General features: G+C 45.7%; 1 protein-coding gene across 18 annotated transcripts in view; it reads left to right on the plus strand.

Moving 5' to 3' along the window:
* Positions 1-26,051, plus strand: part of Camta1 (calmodulin binding transcription activator 1) — an 837,099-nt gene that overhangs the window by 68,584 nt on the left and 742,464 nt on the right. Inside the window, exons 4-7 of one of the 18 annotated variants that reach the window (XR_013110298.1) lie at positions 2,892-2,975; positions 4,945-5,218; positions 5,478-5,684; positions 14,426-16,031. The exons of 12 other annotated variants lie outside the window; for them this stretch is intronic. Coding sequence is in view for 2 of the 6 variants with exons in the window: in XM_034503414.2 (XP_034359305.1) it covers positions 2,892-2,900 (9 nt within the window). In the remaining 4 variants the exon portion in view is untranslated. Of the gene's footprint in view, positions 1-2,891; positions 3,191-4,944; positions 5,219-5,477; positions 5,685-14,425; positions 16,032-26,051 lie in introns of those variants that run through there. 5 more of the 18 variants (XR_013110299.1, XR_013110300.1, XR_004606872.2 and 2 more) reach the window with 5 other exon arrangements.

Here is a 26,051-nt window from a genome sequence, read left to right on the forward strand (position 1 = left end):
TCAGAAGTTAACGTCTAAGGGAAACATGGCAGCACCTCTTTCCTCTAGCAGGCCTTTGCTGTGTCTGAGAGTGAGCTGTTCTCTTGCTCATGGATCTGTAGAGAAAAGGAATTGAATTTGTTCGTAAGCGTGCCCCTGACAGTCGGCTGAGAGTCCCTGGGGCATCCTGCTAGCAGTAGGTGGATAGATTTAGATCAAGGACACACACAAGGCTTTGGAGGGTGGCTAGAGGTTCTGAGCATTTATTGTTTAATTCTCTTACTAGTTGTGGAAAGAGACAAACCGTAACTTTGTAAAGTTTCCCTGAGATGGTCTAGAGCTCTGTCCTGGCTTGATAGAAGAATTTCCTGTGGTTCCCTAGCTGGGAGTATGTTCTGGTCTGTAGCAACTCCTAAGTCTGTTTTCTGTTACTTCAGTGAGGTCTTCATCACTAGCTGACTATGGCTTTAGTGAAGGCAGGGAGGCTTCTGGAGAAGAAAAGGAAGATGAGTATTTTTGGTTCATGAGGTCCACTGCTGCTTGAGACCTGAGAGTGGTCTAAAAGGCAGAACGTTCCAAAGGGAAAACACATTCACTCAGTGTAGACTAGCGCTAGCTCCTTGGATGAAGATTGTAGCTATCCAGCTCTGAGCCTCCTAGAGCTGTGTTCCAGAATAATAGTGTTGGGGCAAGTAGGTGCCCAGCAGTCCTGGTGTCTGGAGCACTGCTTGAGGGTATCCCATGCTGGCCTCAGCAGGTCAGTGGTTTTAGAGCTGCTCTCTACATCTTGGACCTCGTGCTGAGTCTTTGCTGGCCATGGTAGTATGGATCCTTTATCCCCTGAGTACTGTTTTAAGTGCTTGTTAGAATTCTTTATCTCCTGAGTACTGATTTAAGTACTTGTTAGAATCCTTTACCTTCTGAGTACTGTCTTAAGTACTTGTTAGAATCACAATAAACTCCCTCCGGCCCTACCTTCTCCCCAAACCAGAAAACACTGGTTAAAATTTTAACTGATTATTATTTTAAAAACCAGCTGGATTGTTGTCACCAAGGGCATAGTTGCATTCAAAGGCTGTCAGAGCTGCCATGTGTTTAGGTAGGAAGCACAAGTCCACTCCCATGGACGGTCAGGATGTGGATGTGCTGGGGACCACCTGACAACTTGGAAGTCACATTGGCCTTGGGTGGTCTGTGCTTGACACTGGCTGGGACTGATGAGTAATAGGCAGAAATTTGGGGAACTGTTTCTGTAAGGTATGGAATTTTAAGAATGATTTAGAAAACTTTTAAACAGCATCTAAAAGTCATCTTATTGTCAAGAAGACCTTACGAATAGATGTTAATGGTGGATGTGTTACATACAGCACTTGACTTGAACAGGCCTGCTGCTTCTTTCTAGTATAAAATAGTCTAGGAAAACAGAGCTTGAGCTAATACCACACTGCTAGCTTTTGCCTTTTGTTACAGACATGCTGAAACGGTCTCACTAATGATGCCACTGAAGCTCCGTGTGCATTGTTGTGATGGGGTATTGATTCCTTCTGCAGTGTTGAGTGTTGCCTGCATGCCTTCCAGCAGCAACTGTGTATGTGCCAGGCTGTGGGAGAGGAGCGTTCCAAACGGAATGTTTACTTTTCATAGCTATGAAGCTTAAGGGAGAGCAGTAGTGTTAGAGATGAGGCCGTAAGGCACTAACACACTGGAACCCAGTGCATGCAATCTACAGTTATTTTAACAAAACCTAATCAGAGGAAGCAAAAACTGATATTCATAGAATTATTTTATTGATTGCCGTAAGCCACTAGAAGGAATATCTTACTCCTTTTAACAAATCCTTTTGGACAGTTGTCTATGTTTAAAATACAAGGATATGGGGAGGTGAGGTCATTGGGGTCAACTCAAGTGTTGGATGTTTCCTTCAGCTGTTCTTCACCTGCCTCAGGCTGCAGGCCACTGGGCACAGTCTGGTCAACATGAGACCCTGGATCCCGAACGAGGACCCAACCTGCTCAGGCTTGGTTTTCAGAGTAGAGACAGTGAGGACAGTTGTCCTTGTGTGCTGATCAGTGTTCGGGGAGTGAGCATTTACTGCCATGTTACTGTTTAGCTTGTTGTGGCTGTCACTTACGTTCCACAACTAGGTGGTAGTTACATTCAGACAAAGCCTTGGCGTTCCTGTTCTTTGTAGGAACGTGAGTCAGTTTGTTAATGGAGTTGAGTAAGTATAACACTGAAGCCTGTCAGATCCCTCCTCTCTCACTCCCTGGTTCTTCCTCATGTCAGGCTCCTGTTAACTGTGTGCTTCCAACAGACATAGCAAGTTGTTATTTTGCTTGAAATGTGCTTTCCCTGTGCAGTGAAAGTTGAATGTGGGAACAGACTTAATAGGTATCGTTATACAGTTTATTTTATCATGTATCACTTTATTGCTGTCTTCTAGAACATTGTTATACTAAATGTTTCAATAATGGGAATTTTATGCAGTTACTTCAAATGAAGGAAATTTGTAAAAACTCAATTTTGGAACTCATTCCTTGAGGAGAAGGAAAAAAAGAAAAGAAAGAAAGAAAATCAACTCACCATGCTGTGACCAAATTAGATTCCTGATATGTTGGCAACTTATCGAACATTGTCATTTCCAGAAAACAGGGTGTGGATTGAACTGAAATCAAATGCCAGCACATCCTGACCACTTTCAATTGGAAATATTTGAGGTTTTAATATGACTAGTTAGATATTTGTTTTCTTTTTTGGTTGTTAATGGATGATTAAAATTTGGTTTTGTACCGGAGTAAAAATGGCTCTCCTTGGAATCAGGGACGACTGCTGAGTTTCAGGGAGAGCCACGCGAGCTTGCTTGTTGTCTGGGAGATGCTGCTTGTACTTACTGGAGCTCCTTTGTTTTGCAGAGATCATGATGCAGCCGCCCTTTTGGATTTCTTTTTAATAATGTGTGACCCTTCACCTTTGATCCCCTGACCTGCATTACCTTGGTAACCATTTCATTTTTTAATTTAATTTCATTTTTAATTTTGGTGTACAAGCTGTAACATTTCATCTCTCCAATTGCAGCACACTGATTTCCTCAAGTAGAGAGTCTCTTTTGAGTGATAAAGTTGCAAAATGCTGTCTTCATTTTCTGTATTTAAATTCATTTTGATTTTTAAGAATAAAGTGTAATCTGTGTTTTCATCTTTTTAAAATTTAAGTTTAATGAGTGCATTTCCCCATGTAGGGTATTTCCTTTTCTGTCCATGTTTTATGAAAACTATGAATTAGTTGACGTTTACATGTCGCTCACATATACATGCTCAGGAGCCTGAAGTCTCCCTTCCCATCCCACCCTCGCATGCACGCGCAGGCTCACATTCGCCCACACCCACACCCTTCCTCACATAATCACATGGCTGCTGCCTTCCCCTCAGACCCAGCAGCAATTTATTGTTGTTCTCTTCAATGCCATATTTTGAATTATATTTTGTGTTCTCAAGTTTTACTGAGAGGAAAAGTTTAACCTTATGTGTCATTAAAAGGCGAGAAGAGTACTTATCTCACCAGGTTTTACCTTTCTCCATTCTTTAATAATCTACTTCTTTTAACATAAGGGAAATCAATGGTTTACCTGATCCACAATGTTTTTTGTTTTTTGGTGAAATTTGGTCAGCTCTGGTAAACCCTATACCAGGTTGATTTATGCCATTTACCCTTACAGTTATTTTTCAAGTTAATACAGTTTTTTTGGGGTTTTTTTTTTGTATTTATCTTAAAAACAAAGCAAAACAAGCTTCAAAACCATATTTAATTCTTTGAACTGATAAAATACCACTCCCCAAATGTAATTTTTTAGCGCAGCCAGGGAGCACAGGTTAACACCAGGGAGCACAGGTTAACACTGCAGTTGCATACAGCATTGAAATAGAGTTCAGTTCTTTCCAAGCTTGTTGAGATTCTCAAACTTTTATGTCATTTATTAGAGCCACAGAGGACAAGAAGCTGCTCCCTGCTGACCAGGGCTCTTGTGAGCTTGTTTTTGCCTGTTACACCTACATCCTGCAACACTGCCTCCGGCCTGCTGGCTTTCTTGTCACAGAATTGCAGAACACAAGAGTTGAGAAATAGAAATAGATAAAGTCTCCTGTGATTGCACAGCCTCTGGGACTGTACCTGTCCTGGGAGTTGGGGGACTGAACCTTGACTACTCTTGTGATTTAAAATAATTTTCATCATAATGTGCTGCAGAGTTGTGCAGGAGTATTTTCCTTCTCCCCAAAGTGCCCCTCCCTTCTTAGCTGTGTCCTTTGTTTTTTGGGTGCTGTGTCCTTTAGCAGCAAAACAGTAACCCTGACATAAGAATTGGTGGCTTAGAGTGGCAGGTGGTGACACTGTCACCTCCTCTCAGCTGCCTGATGATACCCAAGGGAGTCCCAGGCTCCGTGTTGATAGAGTTGGCTCTCTAGTCTAATACTTTATTCATAAATCTAGTAGGAGCCGAGGACACATTCATAGATGCAGAAGTGAAATGTTTCCCTGTCACCGTGACTAAATAAATTAGATTTTCCTCTGAAGCTAACTGCTTAGTACATTTTGAAGATAACCTATTTTTGTCTCATAGAGCTAGTAACTTATGTTTGAACAAAATAGTTCTGGGTTGGCACTTAGGACTTGTACCAGGTTGTAAGCCCCATGGATATTATTTATGCAATTGTGGTTCACTGAGGGGATTGGTGTCTGAGTGACAGTCTGCTCTGCACTACGAAGGCCTGGACATGCCATCCATGTCTGTTAAGGCAGTTCACAGAGCTAGAAACTCCATCACAAAGACCAGAAGAAATGAGTTTGGGTTGAAAACAGTAAATTAGGAGCTTGGCTGCCCAGGTAGGAGTTTGTAAGCCGTTTTCTTGCTACTTCCATTGTAATGTGTATGAAATACAGATACTGTATGTCTCCTACTTGCTTTTTTAGGGTTGTTGGGAGGATAAATGAAACACACTGAGAACTCAGAAGAAAGGTGCTTTTGAAACTGAACCTCACCCTATGGCTGTGCCGAGAGGCAGTGGTAGTGAACCCCGTGGTGAAGGGCCAGGACCGTGGCTGTGGAGCCAGGCTGCTGAGGTTCCATCCCCACCTTGGCCTCCTGCAAGTGTTCTGACTGCAGCACATTACGTAGCCGCCCTATTCCTGAGTTTACTGCCTCTTTAATGGGGTGACAGTGATAGCACCCACTCACAGGATCATGGTGAGTTCTAGCAGTCGGTGTGTGTGAGGTCTGTAGAGCAGCGGAGTGCAGTGCGGGCAGATGTGCAAAGTGGGCTCCAGCCTGCCCGCCCTCTCTCCCTCCCTCCCTCCCTCCCTCCCTCCCTCCCTACATCCCTCCCTCCCTCCTCCCCTCCTTCCCTCCTTTCCTCCTTCCCTCCCTCAGTACTTCCCTCCCTCCCTCCCTCCATCCCTCCCTCCCTCCTTCCCTCCCTCCCTCCCTCCCTCCATCCCTCCCTCAGTCCCTCCCTCAGTCCTAACAGAAGACCACAGACATGGTGATTAAGGACATCTGCAACAGACGCAAGCTCAGGGCAGAGCTCCACGACCTCCTCATCTCTCAGAGCCCAGCTACCAGGAGCGCCTCATCTACTGCCACTACTGTCTTTTTAAGGTTCTTTTGTTTACCTGTTTTGGACTTTGGAGATGAAAGAAAGAAGAGTAAAGGGGTAAAGTCCCTGTTTGCCTGGTTAGCTGACCTTGCCCTTCACTCTCCCTTGTTAAGCCCTGTGGCCAGCATATTGGGAGTCAAGGTGTTGAACTGCCCAGTGTTTTTCTCAACTGTTTTTCCTAAGTCAAGGGAAATGACCTCACTGCCACCGTGTGTGAGAATATGTATCAGGTGTTTTCCCCAGTACTGTGTATACATTTTACTCATCAGATCTCCCCAGGAGGTAGGAGGCCTGCAAGAGTGTGCTGGCGCTCAGGTAGGTCTCCACACTTGCCAGGCTCATGGCCCTGGAGCTCTAGAGCTGTCACTCGAGAGCAGCACTTGTTGCTACCTTGCACAAGACAGTTTTGCCATTTTGGCTGTAGGGCCTCAGATGGGTTCACTCTCTCCCTCAGTCATCAGAAGCATCAATAGCAGAACTGCCCCGAGCTTAGTAAGGCTTCACTGGGAGCAGTGGCTTTCTTAGTTCTGGCTGTGTATCGAGAGTCTCTGGATAAATGGATACCCTTGTTCAGATCTTTTTCTAGTTGGGAACCAATGACCAGCAATCCTGGAAGTTTTATTTTATAAAGAAAGAAAAAGGCAGGTAAATGATTTGTATACCCGGAACTGTGTCTGTCTGGAATGCATGAGCCAATGCTGTTCCTTCCAGAGCAGATTGTACTGCAATTAAAATGGGTCTCCCCGTTATTCAGCCAACAGTAGCCAGTGCCGAAAGCCCCTGTCATCCACTGTTGTTCAGCCAACACCAGCCAGTGCCTAAAGCCCCGTCGTCATTGCTCTGCCCAGCAGTCCTGAGTGAGAAGCCATCACAAAACCAGGCTTGTGCTTACAGTCCGAGATTCATGAAGTAAAGGTCTTGGGCTTCATTTCTGTTGCTATGATATAAAACCAGAAAACTTACAGAGAGCATCTTAGGGAGAGAAAAGGTTTATTTCAGCTCAAAACTTGCAGCTACAGTCCGACACTGTGGGAAGTCCCAGCGGAGCTTGAGCCAGCTAGTCATATCAGTCCTCACTGGGGCTGAGAACAGCAAACACTGACCCTACTGCTCCCGGAGCTCTGCACTTAGAGTCAGGGAATGAGCTGCCCGCTTGCAGGCTGGGTCTTTTCATATTAATTAAGGTATCAAGACAATCCCTGATACATATCCTCAAGACAGCCCAGTCTAGACAGTTCTTCATCGAGACCATCCTCCTAGTGCTACATTGTATCAAACAGTTAGAACTAAGCACCACAAGGGCCATCTTGTTTTCTCCTTCTGCCACCTTTTTTCCCTCTCATGTCTTGTACATTTAGTTTTCCTTTCTCCTTTCTTCCTCCATAGCTCTGCACTGCACCCTCCCTCCCCAATAAATCCCTGATGTTTCCAGTGTGTCTGTCATCACAACGTAATATATTTACAAATCCTCCAGGGGTCTCAGCACATAGTAGATGTTCCAATGGACTTTTAAAAGTATGCTTTGGTTTTTTTTTTTTTTTTTTTTTTAAAGAGTAGGTGCCACCTTCATTAGCCTGAATATTGTTAGGCTGTGTTTGTGGCCATCTATCCTGATTTCGTTCATCTTGAAGACTTTGGTAATTTGCCACATGGGCTTTATTTAGTAGGCCGAGAAACACCATGCTTTAAGTCACCAGGCAGTGCCTCTTAGGCACTAGGATAAGCTGGTGTTGTCTTGGAGGCTTCTTACCTTGGGCTTCCACATAGCTGCTATGTAAGCTTTTAAACTGTAAGGGAGATGATCACCCATGTTGAAACTCTTGGTTTTGGTGATGAGGAATCTGCTCCTTCACACCCACTGCCTCTTCTGCTGCCACACCAGTTCTGTTAGGGTGGAGCAACAAACATGGCAGCACAGAAGCTTGCCATTAACTGCCTGCCTCCAGCAGTGTTGGTAGGGTAGTCAGAGTAATTAATCTTCTGCTTTCCCTCCACGGGAGCGAGTGACATAAAGTTAGGGTGATTCTGAGAGAAGCAGAGGCCTCAGTCTGGAGTGTGGTGACTCTTTGTGAGTCCCTAGATCTGAGTATTTTGGCCTAGGTGCCACCTGGTGACCTTTGAGGCCCTCTTGATGGCCTTTGCCCTTGTGGCTGTGGGAAGTGCTCTGTGTCATTCCCCACAAAGGTCTGCCTAAGCCGAAGGGCATTGATAGAGAAGATGGCGTCAGACTTAGGGGGATGTCATGGAAACAGCAGCATCTTGTAGTTCTCATCCCTAGTTACTGACTCCACCAGAAGATGGTGGCCATAGTCCTGTGGAATGACTGACCCTTTACTTCCAGTCCTTTTCCTTCTCCTGTGCAGATTCGGTTTCTTAATCCTTCATTTTTGTAGAGATGGTGCCAAGAGGACAGGTCGAGGAACAGGTGAAATTCTTGGCCCAAGTCTTGTCTCTGGGTCTCCCCTGCTGGGCTCTGGTTCCCCTTAGGCCTCTGGAACAAGTTCCTGCACGTAGTAGACACTCAGCGAATGCTAGCTCTTCATTTCTCATTAGTGCAGGTAATTAAGAGCAGGAGCTGATAGACTGCACGTATCTGTGCAGAGATATATCTGTAATTAAAGTTTTAATTAAAGAAATACCAGACCAGGCAGATGGTTCTTATCCCCGCATCCTGTAAACCTAAGAGCTGTGTCGTCTCGATCCTGCAGACAAAGGCAAGAGCAGCAGCCTCCATGGTGGTGCCAAAGGGGAGAGGGAGTCTCACTAGCTGGCCGTAATCTAATTTTGGTAGCACTCTATGTGATGACACATCTGGGGGTGATCATTGCAGTCTGATATGGAAAGACAATACATCAAAGGGACGTCCTGACCAAAGCTTTTAAGCCTCCAGTCAAGGGCATCACCGAGGCCCAGCTGGTAGATGACAAGGCGTGTGGTTTGTCCGGGTTACAAACGCTGACAGAGTGTTATTGAGGATCATCAGCTAAATACAGTGTTAAAGTAGAGCAGCAGCAGCCTGGTGCTTGAGGTGTGGTGATGTAAAGCAGTGCAGAATTGAGATGTGACTTACCTGCCTGCCTCACAGCAGGCCTCTGCTCTGTCACGATAACCTTAATGGTTAATCAAGTGCAGACTTTAAAACACACAACAACCACAAAGGCTAACAGAAAAGACCTCTTTAGATCTTCCTTCTATTCAGGACCTCCCAGTGACCTCCAGCCCTTCCCATGACCATCGCAGGAAGCCAGAGCAGTACAGGGAAGTGAAGCAGGTCCTGCCTGGGGTGCATGACATCTCACTATGACCTCCTGGGCCTCTGCTGCCAGGTTTCATTCCTCTGGCTGGCACCGTGGCTGAAGGCATTAGTACAGGTGTGCCAGTTCTACACAACACTGCTCCTCTAACGCCTCGTTTGCTGCCGTGTACACAGACCTAAAGACTTATGTTCCACAGAGTTAGCTCAGAGGTTAGAAGCCTCATCCTACCTTTGCTGAGCATTGGATCACTTCCCCTCTGCCATCTCTTCTGTATGGCTTCCCCAGAAAGAGTGTATATTATCTGTCCCAGGATGGTAAAACTTGTATCTGACTTAACCTATCAATACCATCTATAAACAACTGTCAGCCTGGGAGAAATACATGTGTGTAGGTGTAGGTGTGAGGTAGACTGGACCTGGGGTGTCTTTTGAATAGAGTGTTTGTCTCAGGGCTGGTGGGAAATTAGTCTGTTTCTGCTTGACTTAGTGTTTGGTGAGCTGTTCTGTGGTGTTTGTTCAGATCATGGTAGTATCCAGAAAATGTCACATGACCTGTGTAGGGCAGTGCCAGTGATTTCAGTCAGCTTTGTATATTTACAAATTTGAACCGGCAGACTGAACAACAACTTTTTTTTTTTTTTAAACTTTTGAGCACAGAGTTTAAGATTGTAGGCGGCTTCCAGTCTGTAAAGTTAAACTGTTTGCTACTTGGAAAGTTGCACATGTGTCTTGCTTCAAGGTAGCAAAGGCACCCATTTCTTCAAGGAGGGACAACATCTATAAAATTACCCAAAATGGTGTGCTTTTTGCTTTTTGTTTTAAGGCAGTGGATAAAATCTCACTTCTTGATCCAAGCTGATGTTAAATTTGTACCCTTGCCCTGCCTTAGCCTCCTGAGTGCTGGGATTACAGGCATGAACCAAGTCCCAAGCTAGTAGCCTACTCTTTCTGGCGTAGATTGGGAGAAAGCTTTTGCATCCTCCTGACAGCTCCAAAGTAATTAATGTCCAGCATTTATTCATTTGTTCTTTTAAACTGTTACCAGATGTCTAGTTCGAGGCTGACTAGTACCTGGAATAAAGCAGTTAAACAAGCCACACCTTTCCTCTTGAAGACCTTTGCTGGTTGGGGAAAAGCAACAAGAAACAAAAACCAAGTACCAGTAACTTAAGGGTTTCTGTATCTCAGCTCTCCATGTATTAACTTATAGACCCCCAGCATGGTGTATCCCACTCTGTTCCCAGACCCATAGGTGAGGAAGCCAGGGCACTGCAAAGCTAACTTGTCCACCTCACCTTAGTAAGCACTGCTCTTGGCCTTGCAACCAAGGTGTTCTGACTCCAGATTTTGTGTTAATGAAGCAGCTGTCTGACCGGTTTACTTCTAATAATTAGTGGGAACAGGTTGATTGATACACTGGGGTGAGCTTTGTCTCGTGGCCCCAGGGTCTGAGAATGCTCTTGTCACACTCACTTAGGTATGACTTGAACATGTGAATCCTATTAGTTCATGGGAAGGAAGTGGCATAATGAGTGATTTGGAGTGAGGGCATCCCAAGTAGGTGGGACAGCCCAAAACAGAGGCCCCAGGATGTGTGCAGATCTGGGAACAGTGGAAGAGGTGAAGAGGAGGATGCTGATGCTGGGCAGAGAAGGACTGAGCACCAGAGCCAGGCGGGTACCAGGAGTAGCATCCTGGGATGTTTCCTGGTCATAGATAAAGCTTTTTTGAGATACAGTCTCACCTATATAGTCGAGGCTGGCCTGGAACTTACTGTATAGCTCCCCAGGCTGACCTTAAATGCTCTATTCTCTTACCGAAGCGTCCTGAGTGCTGGGATTACAGGTGTGTAGCACCATACCTGGCTAAGGCCTTTCGATTTTTGCTAAATGAGCAGAAACCATCCTTTTTTTTTTTTTTTTTTAATAGAAGAAAAACAGGAAGAGGACCCTTTAAGGTCCAGGGAGATGGCTAAGTGGGTAAAGTACTTGCTGTACACACAAGAGGACCTGAGTCTTGCTGAATTTTTTTTTTTTTAATATAACTTCAGGGAGTTGGTGGATAGGGCAGATTCCCAGAGCACACTGGCCAGGCGATGTAGATGAAAAAGTGAACTCCAAGTTTAGTGAGAGATCCTATCTCAAGAATAAGGTGACACACAACAGAAGTGACACCTGACGTCAGCCTCTAGCCTCCACCTGCATATACATGAGTGATTGCACCTCCACAGGTGCACAAGTGAACACACACGCACACCCCCCAACTGTAGGGCAGGGTCTATATACAGTATCCTGCTACTCATTTTGCTACAGCCAACAAGCTCAGGTACCGTTTACATTTTTAAATAGGATGTGGAGCATGAGTGATACTCTTCCACATCATAGTTCAGGTTGAGTTTATTCCTGTTGGGGGAGAGCCCCGTTACCTCATGCATCTGTCTCAGCCACACAGTGACCAGCAGGGCAGCCCTCACTCAGGAAGGGCTGTCAGGTGCTGTGTTTGAGCTGTGTAGCCCAGCCCAGTGGACCACGTAGCTGCCTCAGGCCCTTTATAGAAAGCTCTGCTATTCATTGACTTAAGGAGACTGGAAGCAGGCAGCCCAGTGAGGGAAGAACTGAAAGTGGCTTCGGCAGATACAGTCAGGAGTAATTGGGTATGAGGGGTTTGTCAGTGAGAGCTGGTGCATGGGACTCTCATGGAGTTGTGATGTCAACATTGAACACAGAGAAACTGGAAGCATGTAGTTCCTTGAACTGGGAAAACAGCGAATGGCAGGTGAGGAAGAGGGACAAGGAGAGTGAGTACCTGAGGTGTGATTTGGACAAATGAGCTTTAAAGCTGTCTGCTGTATGTGTTCGATGCAGTCATGTGTCTGTCCATCTCAGAGGGGAGGCCTCGCTTGGCCAGAGCTAGACACTGGAGCAGCATTGGCATTGCTGTCCTGCCTGGAAGTGATGAGGCTGCAGAGTGGGAGTCCTGAGGGAGGAGCCATGCATGGGCAGATCTGAGCACGGACCTCTGAGCCACCAGTGTCAAGGAGAAGGAGGGAGAGTGAAGACACAAACAGAGAAGGTATACAAGAAGGCCTGAGAGACAGTATGGTCATCTGTCAGATTCTGCTAGGGTTCAAGCAGGACACCACAGAGGAGTCACTGGTGGCGGTGGGTGTTGGCTTGTTAAGAGCTGTGGGGAAAACTCCAGTACCAGCAGCTTCAGATGAAAGTATGAGGGTAGAACGTTGAGCATTAGTTTTGGGGCTCTGGTTTCAGGAGCTAAGTACAGACCAGGCCAGGACTGGAGTAGACATGAATTAACCTGAGATGAGGCTGCTGTGAGTTGTGTTGAGTACAGGAGCTGAGTGTTTACAGAGAGCACACATGGTGATGACTGTACAGTGCAGGGCCGAGAGCCGAAGAGAAAGGAGCAGGCAGCAGGCAGGAAGTACTGGAGTCCATGGTGCTCAGAGTGGTACGTGAAGCTGGAACTTTGGAGAGGCGACTGTGCTCATACACAGACCTCAGGCAGACTGTCTACCAACAGTGTCAAGGGAGCTGCTTTAAAGAAGTCAGAAGGAAGTGAGCTTCCACCCAGCACATGTGATGTCTGGGGTGAGTCTGAACATCTGTGTGATCTGAGGGCTGGTCTTACCCACTGAAATTCTGGGGTCAGAGCAGAATTTCTCATAGTAACACCAGAAATATAGGCCATAATCTCTGAAGGCTTTTCCTCACATGGCGGCTTTCTGGTGCCCTCTGTCTGCTTTCCTTCAGGCAAGGCCTTTCCTGGAGCAGCTAATAAAGGTGTTGCCCTTGTGAGCGTTTTAGATAGTTCTCCCGGGGGGAGAGCAGCCTTCAGAGTCTTCTCTTTACTTCCATGTATCTTTAGATGCTCATCTTTATTTTGGTGTAATCCTCAAATCCCTCCAATTCAGTTAGTAAGACTTAGCTCAACAGTCTTGAAGGTGCTTGAATCCCCACAGAAACCAGCATGATAGCAGCTTCAGGGCATTTCTGTGTGGTGCAGACAGCAGTGTGCACACTTTGTCCTTTCTGGCCCTCTTGACAAGGCCCAGGTCAGCCTTCTGCCATGAAGCTTAACCCCTGTACAGTTTATATCTGCATGTGCACAAATTAGTGTATTTGTATATTTGTGTTGCTTTGACCCACATTGAGTCTTTGAAGATTAATAAAAATCGATTCAGTCTAGAAACTACTTTTCAGTCTTAAAAGCTGGAAAAAGGTGAGATAATCTGCATGCCCTGGACTTTTTATGCCAACAGTAATGCAGATTTAGTCTGAACCCTGAGAGAAAACAGGATGGGCCCCGAGTCTACCCCTTATCAACCCTAAGGTTACCTTAGGCTCCCTTTTGATTTCTCTCTACAATAGTAAGATTAACTAATAATTCCTGTCAAGTTCTTCTTATTTAGGAAGAGCCTGTTCTGAGCCCTGTGTGTTATAGTCTTTAGAAGCAGCTGGTATGAAAAGAGACTGAGGGACACATGGGTGTGCAGCCTGTCAGGGCCCAGGCTCCACTGTTGGTGGAGAACTGTTGGTTTCCAAGTGTATTGTTACATTTAAAAAAAAAAAAAAGCTCAAGAAACACGTTTTAGAAATAATGAAATTTAACTCCTACATCTGCTCTCAGACTCTGTTTACCTTATAGTGAGAGAGTGGGGGTAGGATGAGGGAGGGAGCCAGGAGCCAGTTGCAAACAAGGTAGGAGACAGCACTGCCGCTTGTGTAGGTTCTTCTCACCACAACAGACTCATCACAGAGGAAGGGCTGCCTTGTCTGTCACTTGTAAGTCACAGGCCATAGAAGAGAACCAGATTCTCAGGGTTTGAAAGGCAGTGTTAGCACAATTACTTAAGTGACATGTGTGGAATTGTAGCCTTACTGAAACTGAGGTCAGTTTGTCTAGACTGGGAAAGTGAATGATCCTTGCTCACTGTTTCTAATTTAGATCTGAGCTACTAGAGTGCTTAAAGAAAAAGAAAACAAATTCAGGTATAACATTTCAACTTGTGACTTAGTTTATTTTAAGAACTTGCTGGTGTTTGTTCTTCCTTGGGCACCATGCCTGCCCATCTCTTCTCTTCATCAGAGAGTCCGCATACACACCTGACAACCAGACCCACAGCCCTGGCACTGCACACACCCTCCTTTCTGTTCTGCCCTCTGTTTGCTGTGCCAGCCCAACCCTTCTCCTCCTCAGCCTTTGCAGGACAGCTGGGATTTCCTTCTCACAAACCCTTTTCTCAGGCTTTGACTCCAGGTCATTGTTCCTGCAGGTGTGGCCCCCAGTATGAGGGCCCGTGCCACAGTGTATTGCCACAATCTCTTTCATGCAGTGAGTTGGCTCTCTGGTGCTGGGCCTCCCTCTTCCTGTTTGCCTAGAGCCCAGCCTGGCATCAGCATTCGTGGAAAGGAGGAATCAGGGTAGGGGTGGGAGAAATGATGGCAGGGTGAGGTCCCTCGGGTCAGAGTGAACTTGACAACTCTGGAGAAGAGAAGAGTAAGTGCTGTTTTTGTTTATGCAGGTCTTAAGATTTTGGTAGCAGAAAGCAAATGTGCAGAGAGCAATGGAAACAAGTCAGAAGCTGCTGTCTGATCCCAGAGATGTCACAGTGTATGCACATGTGATTTATGTTGAACACTTTACCCCGATAGCTCAAGTTGTTCATTTAGTTGACTAACACCTGGGGGAGCAGGTCATGAGGACTTTGACCTGCAAAAGGCCCGTGGTGCACTGAGCATAATCTGGTGCTGTGGGCCTCGGACTCCACTCAAGCCCTGGACAACACAGTCCTGCGTCCAGTGTGCTGATGTGAGGGCTGAGAGGCCAAGTGCCCTTCACTCATGTCTCAGGAGCCTAGTGCTCCTCCCTGCCTGCCTCTCAGTGCTGCCTGCCCTAGCTCCTGAGCCAGGGAGGCTGAGGTCTCTGAGGCTTCCTTTTGTGCTTTGGGGTGGATTCAGGGTCACAGTGAAAGTCACTGGAAGCTTGTTAAGACCTTACATTGATTAGGAAGTGTCCTTGACTTAAGCTGTCAGCATCTCTTTGAAATACTGTATTTTTCTAACCTGGGGAACTGTCCTGTGGTGAGAGTCAGAGGTGCTGGGAGTTAAGTCTTCCTTCTCAGTGCTATGTGTCACAGACACTCTAGCCAGGTAGCCTCGCAAAGCACTGTCTGCTCTGTCAGTATGTACTTAGACTCGTTAGTCTGAATCAGAGAGCTGATTGTACCCACTGGCTCCCGTGGGACGCCGTGTCAGAACAAACAGAGTGTAGGAGTGTGCTGAACATGCAGAGTAAGGATACAATTCTGTAAAACTAGTTCACTGAGCTTGGACCATGATATCTTTGAACTTTTCATTTTTAATTTGATTCTTTTGTGGTCTCTCAGAGATATAGTTTAATAAAAGTTACACTGTAACATTGTCAAAAGACATTTATATAAGGCCCAATTTTGAATTATCTTAGGGAAATAGGTCATGTGTGTAGAGACACATGTACATATACACACATGTGTTTAAAATATACTTTAGTTGGCCTTTATTCCTATGTCCTCTTCTTTCTCTGCCTCTGGAAGTGGGGCACGTTTTCTTCAGTTAAACACAGAAATAGAAGCGCGTTCTTGACCCATTTCACACCTGTTCATTTCAGGCTCTCACCACACACTTGTTCATGGGCGCAGCATGAAGAGGGTCCCACAGAGCTGGAGCCATGAGGGCTGCCACATGGGAGCAAGCTGTCAGAGCATAGGGAGAGCTTGCCATCCTGCCAGCTCTATAGCTGCTTCAGGGCAGTTCTGTTAGTGAATTAATTGTACATCAAACCCTGGGTTTATATGATCTGAATGTTACTAACAATGAACTAGATTCAAGTGACCTGTTCTTACTTCATCCAGAGTGACTGTGAAAGTACAGCAGCTGCTTCTCTTGGGGAGCAGCCTGCACCACGGATGCCCTGTGTCCCTGTTGCCCCCAGCAAACTTTCCTTTCCTTATTAACACAGCAGTGGCCTGTTTATGTGCTGATTATTGCCTCCCAGAAGAATGGAAGCTCCTTGAGAGCAGGGCCTGTTGCTGTCTCTGTTTCCAGCACACAGGACAGCTCCTGTTACATCAATAAATGCTGTTCAGTGAACTAGTGGGTCACTAGTGTTGCGTCCTTTCTCAGTCTTTAACTTGCTGTTTATGTACTGTATGCCATTGAATATGGTAATGCATGTAGGAAGCCTTGTTTGCAGCTCGTTCAGGAAGAGACAAGAAGCCAGAGTATCCAAGATGATGGGATGATGAATTGCAGAGCCATTGTGTGTTGTGTCCACGATGCCTGTGTAGCAGCAGGTAGACGGGAATGTAAGTCACTTCACTGGCATGGTGTAGAGTCCAGGAATGTAGGAAAGCAGCAGAGACCCTGACTCTTCTCCTCAGTTAGCTAGTGATCCCAGTGACAGTTTCTGGTACACTCAGGTGCTATCTAGTGAGCAGGCATTTACCAGGACAAGTGGAGCTGGAGGTAACAACATTTTGGCCATCAACAGACTACACACACTTAGCTGCCGCATGAGAATTTAGCACTTAGTGGACCCAGGACTGGCTTAGTCTATGGGGTAGGTGCCCTCTGTGATGTTCCTATGTTACCCAGAGCACCCAGGGCCAGTTGTTGAGCATGCATGTCCGTATGTAGAGAATAACAAAAGTCCTGGCCCGGCAGCCTTTGCTACCCGTGTTTACCCTTTGTGTGTAGGTGGAGGTCACAAAACCAGTATTACTCCTGCGAATCTTGAGTTTCTGTTTTGTAACAAAGACTAAGGAGCCAGTCTTCTGTGATGTGGGCCATCGTCTCCAGGTGAGTCTGTAGTGTTGGCCTTTGATGACAAGTCTGCAGAAGTCAAACATCTCTAGGGTGGTGTATTTCACCTGTCAGCCTTGTTCATCTCACCGTAAACCTTGCTTATTGCACACAGATGCAGTCAACTAAAACCACAACAAAGAGCAGGTCAAACCCAGGTTTTCTTCACCTGGGAAGTGCCCAATAGCTTCCATCAGACCAGACTCAGCCAGTCAAACCCAAGTTGTCTTCACCTGGGAAGTGCCAATAGCTTCCATCAAACCACACTCAGCCATTTTTAAGGAGAGCAAAGGCCCAATAGCTTCCATCAAACCAGGCTCAGCCATTTTTAAGAAGAGCAAAGGCTAGACGTTTCTGTGTCCCACAGCAAGCCAAAAAGCTAAAGCTGTGGTCATGTTGCTGTGTGCACCAGCCAGGTCACCAAGTGACTTTGAATGTCACCTTTCCCTCTGACGGAAGCGGAAGAAGTGTGGATTTTGAGCTGAGAATATAATTGCAGGAAGTGGCTAACGAGGCAGAGCTCACAGACCCTCTCAGAATTGTGTGCGTGAGTAAATCCTGATGGAAGTACAGATGTGAGGATGAGGTAACTTGCTTAGAACAGCAGCCCAGAGCCTAGTGAGCACGCCTACGTGCTCCTTATTCTTAGAGGGGTTGAAGTACAAACGGAGTCATGTTTCAGCTCCGCTTAATAAAGGGCACTATGATTCTATCATGGTCACCGTCTCTCTTCTGATTCATCATGGCTTCTCAAATTAAGAAACCAACTCGTCTTTCTTGGTTGGTGCTCCTGTTGTATGCATGTGAAAGTTGCTGGGAGAGGTTCACCAGGTTACAGATCACATGGGCCAAAAGATGGAAAAGAAGTTTTTCATGTCTGCTTTTATTTTGAAATACTTTTTCATCGCTCTAAAGATCTGGCTTACTGTTACTTACATATCTACATATGCTTCTGCTTTCTCTCTCTCTCTCTCTCTCTCTCTCTTTCTTTCTCTCTCTCTCTCTCTCTGTGTGTACACCTGGGGTTCAGTGAAATGGGTTGTTTTAAGTCACTGTTAAAATTGCATACTTAGTACTTCATCCATTTAAAATCCAGTTCTTGTTCTGTGTTCCTGTAGTTTAAATTACATATCATAAGCTTTTAAAGAGTGACTGCATGAGTTAGTGCCCTCTGCTGGTACACAGAGGACATCGGGCAGGGGAACTTTGACCCAGGAGCCTTTAAGGAGGAGCCACTGTACATGGAGATCATTTCTGTCAGCGTTCCTTGTGATTTTGAAGGCCTCATGGTTGCTGATTTACACCCACTCGAATTTTGTCTTTTTTCTTGTGTTTCATGCCTGCCAGTTACTTTACTAAGCCTGGGCCATGGAGTTGACTTAGCAACAGCTTCATTCAAGTTGAAAGCATTGCTCTGAGTGAGGGACTTCTCAGATGGGCTTGCTGTATGAGAATATGCTGGCATTTAGATTTCCCAGGGGGATCTATGAATTAATTTTAGATGCATTCCTTACCCTGCCTTTTCAAGAAGGGGCATTGCTGTCAGTTCCTGAATGAACAAAAAGTACTTCTGCTAGCGTTGTCTGATTTACAGGCATGGCTTGGCCCAGACTTGGTGGCTAGGTCTTCTTTGTTTTTGTTTTTCGAGACAAGGTTTCTCTGTGTCCTGGCTGTCCTGGAACTCACTCTGTAGACCAGGCTGGCCTCGAACTCAGAAATCCGCCTGCCTCTGCCTCCCAAGTGCTGGGATTAAAGGCATGCGCCACCACCGCCTGGCTGTGACTAGGTCTTGATGGCCTTATTTGCCCCCCTGGTGTTCTCTAGAGCCAGCTTTCCCACTGAAGTCCCTGGCCAGAGTCTGTTACTCTGGATTTTGCCATTGGTTAGAACAGACACCAAGCTCTGTACGGCCTTAGGGCCTAGGGAGGTGGCTCTGCCTTACATGGGCCATTGTGAAATAGGGAGGAAGCCTAGCCTGTGTCTCAGACCCTGAAGAGAATGAAGCTAAGATATGAACTCAAGGGCCAGACAGATCAGCCTTCCTGCATGACTTCTAAAGATGTGTTCTTTCACTTAACAGCAAGTCCTGCCTATGGTACATAAAAGACAATTTAAAAAAAAAAAAAAAACCCACCCTGATTTTGGGTTAGCTTCATAATTTAGCAGCAAAGTTACAGAGATGAGACTGAGTTTACAGATACTGGTAATCCCTTTGGTATTGCTGGGTTTCCTTGAGGAGTGTTTTTATAATCAATGCACCTGGGTCAGATCAGGTTTAGGTGTCCACTTAGCATTTTGCTGCAGATTGAAATGCTTGCCTTCGGTACCTGGGTTTCCACTGCAGGTAGACCTGGCACTTGTCCCAGGCCACCTTCTGGTTTGGCTTCGTTCATGTCTCTGGCTATTTGATGTTAGAAACACTTTCTGCGACTTTCCAGTGTCTTAATGTGTAAGTGTTTTCCCTGTTTGTACCATTACTGATACGTGCAGCCTAAGGAGAGGGGGGTGGTCTGTGGCATCCTGTTTGAGCTCTACATTTCTGTAATCTCTTAGCTGCTTCTCATACACTTAGATTGAAGACAGTGTGGAAGTATGTCTGCTTTCAAAATGAGTAAATGATTCCCCAGATGTCTCTTTAGAAAGGTAAAGTCCCTCAGTTCAAACTTGTTCAATGCACATTGTAATCCGGCCTGCTAGCTCATGTTAGTGCATTCATTGAAATACATGGACACTCCTTGGGGTCCATGTACCTCAGTTTAAAGTGATGTGCCAGACACTTGTCACCCGGCTTCTTCATGCTGAGGATGAGGAGGGAGAGCTTTGTTCCTTTTTCATGAGCCAGGTGAAGTAGGGGGATCAAGGGATTGACCTGATGGAGGACCACAGTGAGAACACAGACCCTAGCAGGTCTTAAACTATTCTGCAAGCAGCCCAGCCCCTCTAGCACACAGCTCCTGTAACACTGCTGTTTGAGCCGGGCGGTGGTGGCGCACGCCTTTAATCCCAGCACTTGGGAGCCAGAGGCAGGCGGATTTCTGAGTTCGAGGCCAGCCTGGTCTACAGAGTGAGTTCCAGGACAGCCAGGGCTATACAGAGAAACCCTGTCTCGAAAAACAAAAACAAAAACAAAACAAACAAACAAATAAACCAAACACTGCCTTTTGAAAAGGCTGCTGTCCTCTATATTGATAAGACTTGTGGGGGCGTCAGGCTGTTGATGAAAATAATACTTGGATGCCCTGTAGGCAATTTCTTCAAGACCTTTATTGTTAGGCCTCAATGTTATGTCAACTCCAGAACCAGGGCTCAGGTAGCACGGCCTCATCTGTAAGTGATGGCTCATTGGCACCTTAACGGGCTCCAGGGTAACTGGATGAGGCTCAGCAACTCTGCGATCTGGGTGCATGCTGAGCTGCAGAGCAACCTCGGCAGCAGAGAGGTGTGCGGCATTTTCTTTGTAAGTGCCACTTAACTGTTTGAGACAGTTGGTAAGGGTAATGTTCTTGAGAAGGTAGCAGAACGTCTTACAGAAGCGTTGGGTTGTGGATGGAGACAGCACAGCATCTCTAGAGAAAGTGTTTGCGTGTGTGACGAAAGGGGCCGTGTGTTAGGTAAATGAGAACACTCCACCCATTCCTGTCCTATGAGAATAAATACTGTTGTCGTGTGCCTTGCTCCTCTTTACTTCTGGTTGGTGTCCATTTCTAAGAACAGCTCACAAGAGTCTCCTGTTGGTGCTTGTGGTAACAGCACACTAGGCTTCAAGCGGATCTCTCCACAACTGCTTGTCCCGTAGGATTATGTGATATGCCTGTAACATGTTTTATATTATGTAAAATCTTCTCCATCTTATTAGAGGTATATGCTGGACCATTGTCTGTTTTAATTTGTATGGGTATTCCCATAATGGCCATGACTTCTAACAAATGTGTAATTACAGAATCAGCCTTTTCTGATGCTAATGCAGTTGCCCGTTGAAATCCTGAATATGTGTCTATAGTATGGTGCACATATTTCAGTTTACCAAACTCTGTAAAATGAAAGACATCCATTTGCCAAATGTCATTTCTTTGAGTACCCTTAGGGTTAGTTCCTGTAGGCAATGGAGTTTGGTTATATAATGAGCAAGTAGGGCATTGCCTCACAATTTCCTTGGCTTGTTGCCAAGTAATAGAGAACCCTTTCTTTAAACCTTTGCTATTAACATGATGTTTTTTATGAAATTCTGAAGCCTCTAGCACGCTTCCTATCAATAGCTGGTCGATATCATTATTACCTTGTGCTAGAGGGCCTGGCAGACCTGTATGGGATCTTATGTGTGTTATATATATTGGGTTACTTCTATTTCTAATAATTTGTTGTAGTTGAAAAAATAATGAGGTCAATTTAGAATTATCTTGAATAAGTTCAGCAGTCTCTATGTGTAAAACAACCCTTTCGGCATATTGAGAGTCAGTTACTATATTAAGGGATTCTTGAAAATCTGACAATACCATGATTATTGCGTATAATTCAGATTTTTGAACTGACTTATAGGGACTCTAAGCCACCTTATGTCTTCTGATTTATATCCTGCCTTTCCTGATTTACTAGCATCAGTGTAAAATGTAGGGGCTCCAGATATCGGAGTTCCTTTTAAAATACGAGGGATAATCCAATTAGTTCTTTTTATGAACTGAAGCCGCTTGCTTTTAGGATATTTGTTGGTAATCTCTCCCAAAAAGTTACTACATGCTCTTTGCCAATGTTCATCTTGTGCCCATAACGAGGTAATTTCTGCATTACTAGGTCTGTCAGATGATTCCTGGGCCAGAAGGCTGAAGACCAGATGCTCCAACGTTTTGAAATAAGGAACTGTCTAGAGTTTCAGTGGTCTATTTAAATTGGTTGAGTTTAGAAGCCACGCTTTGTGCTTCCCATATCTTTATTTAACTGAGTCATTCTGGATTTCTGATGGGGTTGAAGATTTATAATCTCACAGCCATTCCAGGCTATTTACTTTGAGAGGATAGTTTTCAGATGCTATTCATTTTGAAGACAGGACATAAGCCAGGTTCAGAATTAAGTTTATTAATTGAGAGAGAGAGAAGTGGCGGAGGGGCAGTTGGTCGAAGCAGAGGGCAGTTGGTGGAGAGAGAGAAGACGAAGAAGACCTAGGAAACCGCAAGTTGTTAAGAGCTCTCATAGCCGGGGAATAGTGTAGTTTAATGGTAAATCTGCCCAATCTAGGCATGCAGCATTCATTTGATACTTATTGACTTGTGTCTTTTCTTCTATGGACTACCAATGGGCGAGAGATTTACCGCAACAGTCCATTTCTAAGAACAGCTCACAAGAGTCTCCTGTTGGTGCTTGTGGTAACAGCACACTAGGCTTCAAGCGTCACAACCACTTTGGTGACTTTGGTAGGTGGCATCTGTTGCTTTTCTCTTGAGCTCTTTTGGGATTTGGCTCCACTTGCTTTCATAGCTGAGGACAGTCTTTAATTTCTGATTCCCTGCCTTCACTCCTTGAGTGCCAGCTTGTTTGTTTAGTTTTAGATAGTGTCTTTGTACCCCTGGCTGTCCTGGAACTCACATGTAGACCAGGCCTTAAATTCAGAGATCCTCCTGCTCCTGCCTCCAGAGTGCTGGGATTAAAGGTGTGGGCCACAAAGACCTTTTCAGTTTGTTAGTATTCCGTCTAAACTCCACCTCCCCAGTTACCTGGCTGTTTAGACGGAATACTAACACAGTTGGTAGTCAAGGTGGCTCTACAGAGATGAATCAATTGAGATACATTTCGATCCTCTGAAAGCCTGATGGCCTCATTAAAACTGAAAGCCTGTCTGCAGCGTTGTCTATTGCAGTCTGGCACCCAAGGTTCAGGAGAGCTGTCCAGAGTCGCTTCCTGGCTTACAATTTCTAGTGTCTGTTGTGCAGATCGTAGTTGTTGGTTTGCTTACCCTCTTTATAAAACATGGGACAGTCTGGTTGGTTGGAATGGGCAAACTTTGAACTCTTGTAATCCTGTCCACAGAGACAGTCTCAGGTTGGCAGAACCCAGGATGAAGATGTTACTCCCAGGGGACTTTTACATTACAGTGAGTTATTTTCCTCCATAGCTCACGGGAATGGCCATAGTGCTTGGCTGCTTTTGCAGAATGAGCTTTTCTGTTTACCATTTGAGATACTTAACACTTCCCTTTTCTCTTGTGTTGGACTCTGTAACCTACTCACCGATCCTAACTGAAAGAGTGATTACAATTTCAGTTTGTATAAAAATTCCAAACCATCAGGCCTACACCGCACTTAACAAGAACTAGTTATCCAAATAGTGAAACCGTAGGTTCTCAGCCACAGATTGTGCTTGTCTACATTTCTGTTGCCTTTACCACCACAGAGATAACAGAAGAATGAACAGAGCCTAGTTGGAAATGAAGATCTGAGCTGCCTCGTGCCTGTGGCAAAGACAGGGAACCAGCTGGGTCAGTAGCTTGTGTGAAGGTTGGTGGAACATGGGATCGAGCCTGTCTTTTCAATACCTGTGGGACTGCCCTGCACTGGTAGAGACCTTTAAAGTAGGATTTGCATTTTAAGTTTCGTTTTGAGAACCAGCTATTCACTGTGCAAGCTAAGTTGCTGGGAAGTTTGTTTTAAAGATGCGAGCACCCTCTATTTTAGTGAACCCAGTAAAAATAGCATGGAATAAAATTTAATTACGCTGTACTGAATATTTCATGTGGAATTAAGGGGCAAAGCTGCCTTTAAAAAGCATTAGGTTTGGGAAGAAGAAAGGCTTTGTAGGTTCTTTGGAAGATGCTATAATTAAAAGATTTGCTCAAATGTATTTTCTCCCTTTTTGAAGAGTTTAAAGAAATCCATCCATCCTTTCCTAAATTGATTCTTTCTCCAATGTCATTGCTGTCTGGCAGTCAGTATGTTGTCGTGGCGCTGATTTGATGGCCGCTTTCTGTCAAATGTAAAGTAGTTTGTTTTTTAATCCTCCGATTTAGACATTTAATAGAAAGCAAATGTTTGGCTTACTTTGGTTTTTGCTGAACCTGTATTTAAACCCACAAACAGTTTGAATAAAGCGAAGGCACCACTGGACTAGCTATTTTAAAACATCTCAGGATGTAAGAATGCTAAATGGGGTTCCCTTTTAAAAATAGAAATGGCTGCTTGCATTTACATAATTACTGCTAACTAGCACAACATTTTAAACAGTGATAAACTCGGGCTAGAGAAAGTACCTGCTTTAAAAAGTCTGGTGATAGGAAGTTGTTCTGTGAGTGGTGCTGCTGATGGAGGGCCTCAGAGCCAGGCTCTCAGTAAGGAGGGGCACGTGGGAAGAGGGGTACCTCTGCCAGGCTCTGGTTTGATGGGCTGGAGTCTGCATCTGTGTTAAAGGCTGCTGAGGGTTTCGATTAGTGTTGGTGAAAGAGCATGGAGGAGTGTGAAGATGAAGGGTAAGCTGGGCTGGGCCATACCTGCAGTCCCAGCATTGGGGAGACTGAGGCAAGACTGTGAATTCAAAGCCAGCCTGGGCTGAGTATGCCCTGCCTCATAGAACATAAATAGCTTATTCAGACTGCTTAGTTAAAGCCAGAACTCTGGAGTGTCCAAGGTTTTGCCTTTCTCCATCTCAAACACCTGATCACCTGTCAGTTCTTCTGTTTCCTTCTAACCTGGTCAGACTGCACATCTCCACCCAGCACCAGGTCTCCCCTGTTTCTCTGGACAGCTGTTCCTTTTCCTACTTAGACTCCCTGCCTCTCTTTGCCTTCCTGTGCAGCAGCCATGCTGTGTGCCCAGAAGTGAGAGCAGCTGTTGCATAATACTTTGAATACCTTTGGTCTGCCCTGCCACCCCCTCCCCACCCTGTCCCCAAAACTGCTCTCCTTCCCCACCCCGTCCCCGGGTTGTCTACTCAGCTTAGTTGCTGAGGCTGTCTACACCTGGAGCACGGCAGACATGGCTCTCTCAGGCATTTCCTGGTTTGTCTACCTGGAAAGCATTCCCATCAGCCCTTTCCCATTTGTATGTGCTGGCTCCTCTGTACCAGCCAGGGCTCGTTCCGAGGGTTGTCTCCTCAGACCTGATGCCACTGCCATATTTAGTCTTCGTCATTCACACTGCATCTTTGTCTTCTCTATAGTTTTATTAGTCAGGCAGTTGTTTCCTTATCTCGGTTCCTGTCTCTTCCCCACCACGCCAGCACTCTCAGGCCTGCCTCCTCAGCTGTGTTCCCAGGTAGCTGTAGACCAAGTGGGTGTGGGAGAGGAGGTTGTATGGAAGGAGACTGCCCCCAGGACAGCTAGCCTCTCTTGGAGCATCATGAAGGCCCTAGATGGCATGCCCTATGTGGAAGCTTTACCCCCCCAGATGGGATGGAGTACTGATGTCCTGGTTCTTGTCTACAGTATGAGCTTGCTAGGTGGTTGACTTCTTGGCTGGGGCCAGAGAGGTAACATGGCCTGGCTCTGCAGAGGGCCACTCCTGAGAGAGGCAGAAGCCATTTCCTGTGGCTTCTGTGTTATCTCTCTGTGGAGTATGATAAGGACACTCTGGGTTCAGCAGTCACTCTGGCCTGGAAACAGATCTGTTAGGATACAGGTATTGGCAAAAATCTAGACCTCAGCCAGCAGCATTTGGCTTTTTAGTTTCCCTGCTGACAATACCAGACATGGGAGAAAATATAGACAGCTGTTGGCACTTGGAAAAGTGAGGATGCTTGCATAGCTGGTTGGTCCTTTTACATAAAACTTCCTTAGGGGAGGAAGAATTACATTTCCAACTTAAGAGTTTTGGATCTTCCCTGCCTCTCCAAACTGTCCAAGTGCTCACTCTGGTCTTGAATGTGCTAGCTGGGGACTGGGTTGTGAAACTCGGGAGACCTGTCTGCTGAGCAAAATCTCCCAGGTGGGACTTCCCATTCTTGTGGCTGTCGTTATCAGGGAGTTTTGTAGTGATTGGGTTGTAAGCAATGACTCCTCTGTAGTGAAATGGACTCCTGAGACTTGGTTACTGTTCCTTGGAGTGGGAAGACTTGAGTTACTTCCGATGGAGTGTCATTTTATCAGCTGAGGCTGTGCTGAAGATCTCACCCATTTGACTGGAGCCTATGCCATGGGAACACAGATGCTGTAACTGCCCAGCTAGGAACCAAGTTGGACTTGGAACAAACAAGGTGGGAACAGAGCAGCAGGTCTCTTCCTACCACTGTGGGTGCTGTGTATGCCAGTGAGGGGATTAGACAAGGCTGCTGACCACTGTTGGAAGTAAGAGCAGCCACAGGTTTTCCATGGCAGTGAGTGGGTGTATTTAA

Source organism: Arvicanthis niloticus, chromosome 5, assembly GCF_011762505.2.
Source record: "Arvicanthis niloticus isolate mArvNil1 chromosome 5, mArvNil1.pat.X, whole genome shotgun sequence".
NCBI classification, from domain to species: Eukaryota; Metazoa; Chordata; class Mammalia; order Rodentia; family Muridae; genus Arvicanthis; species Arvicanthis niloticus.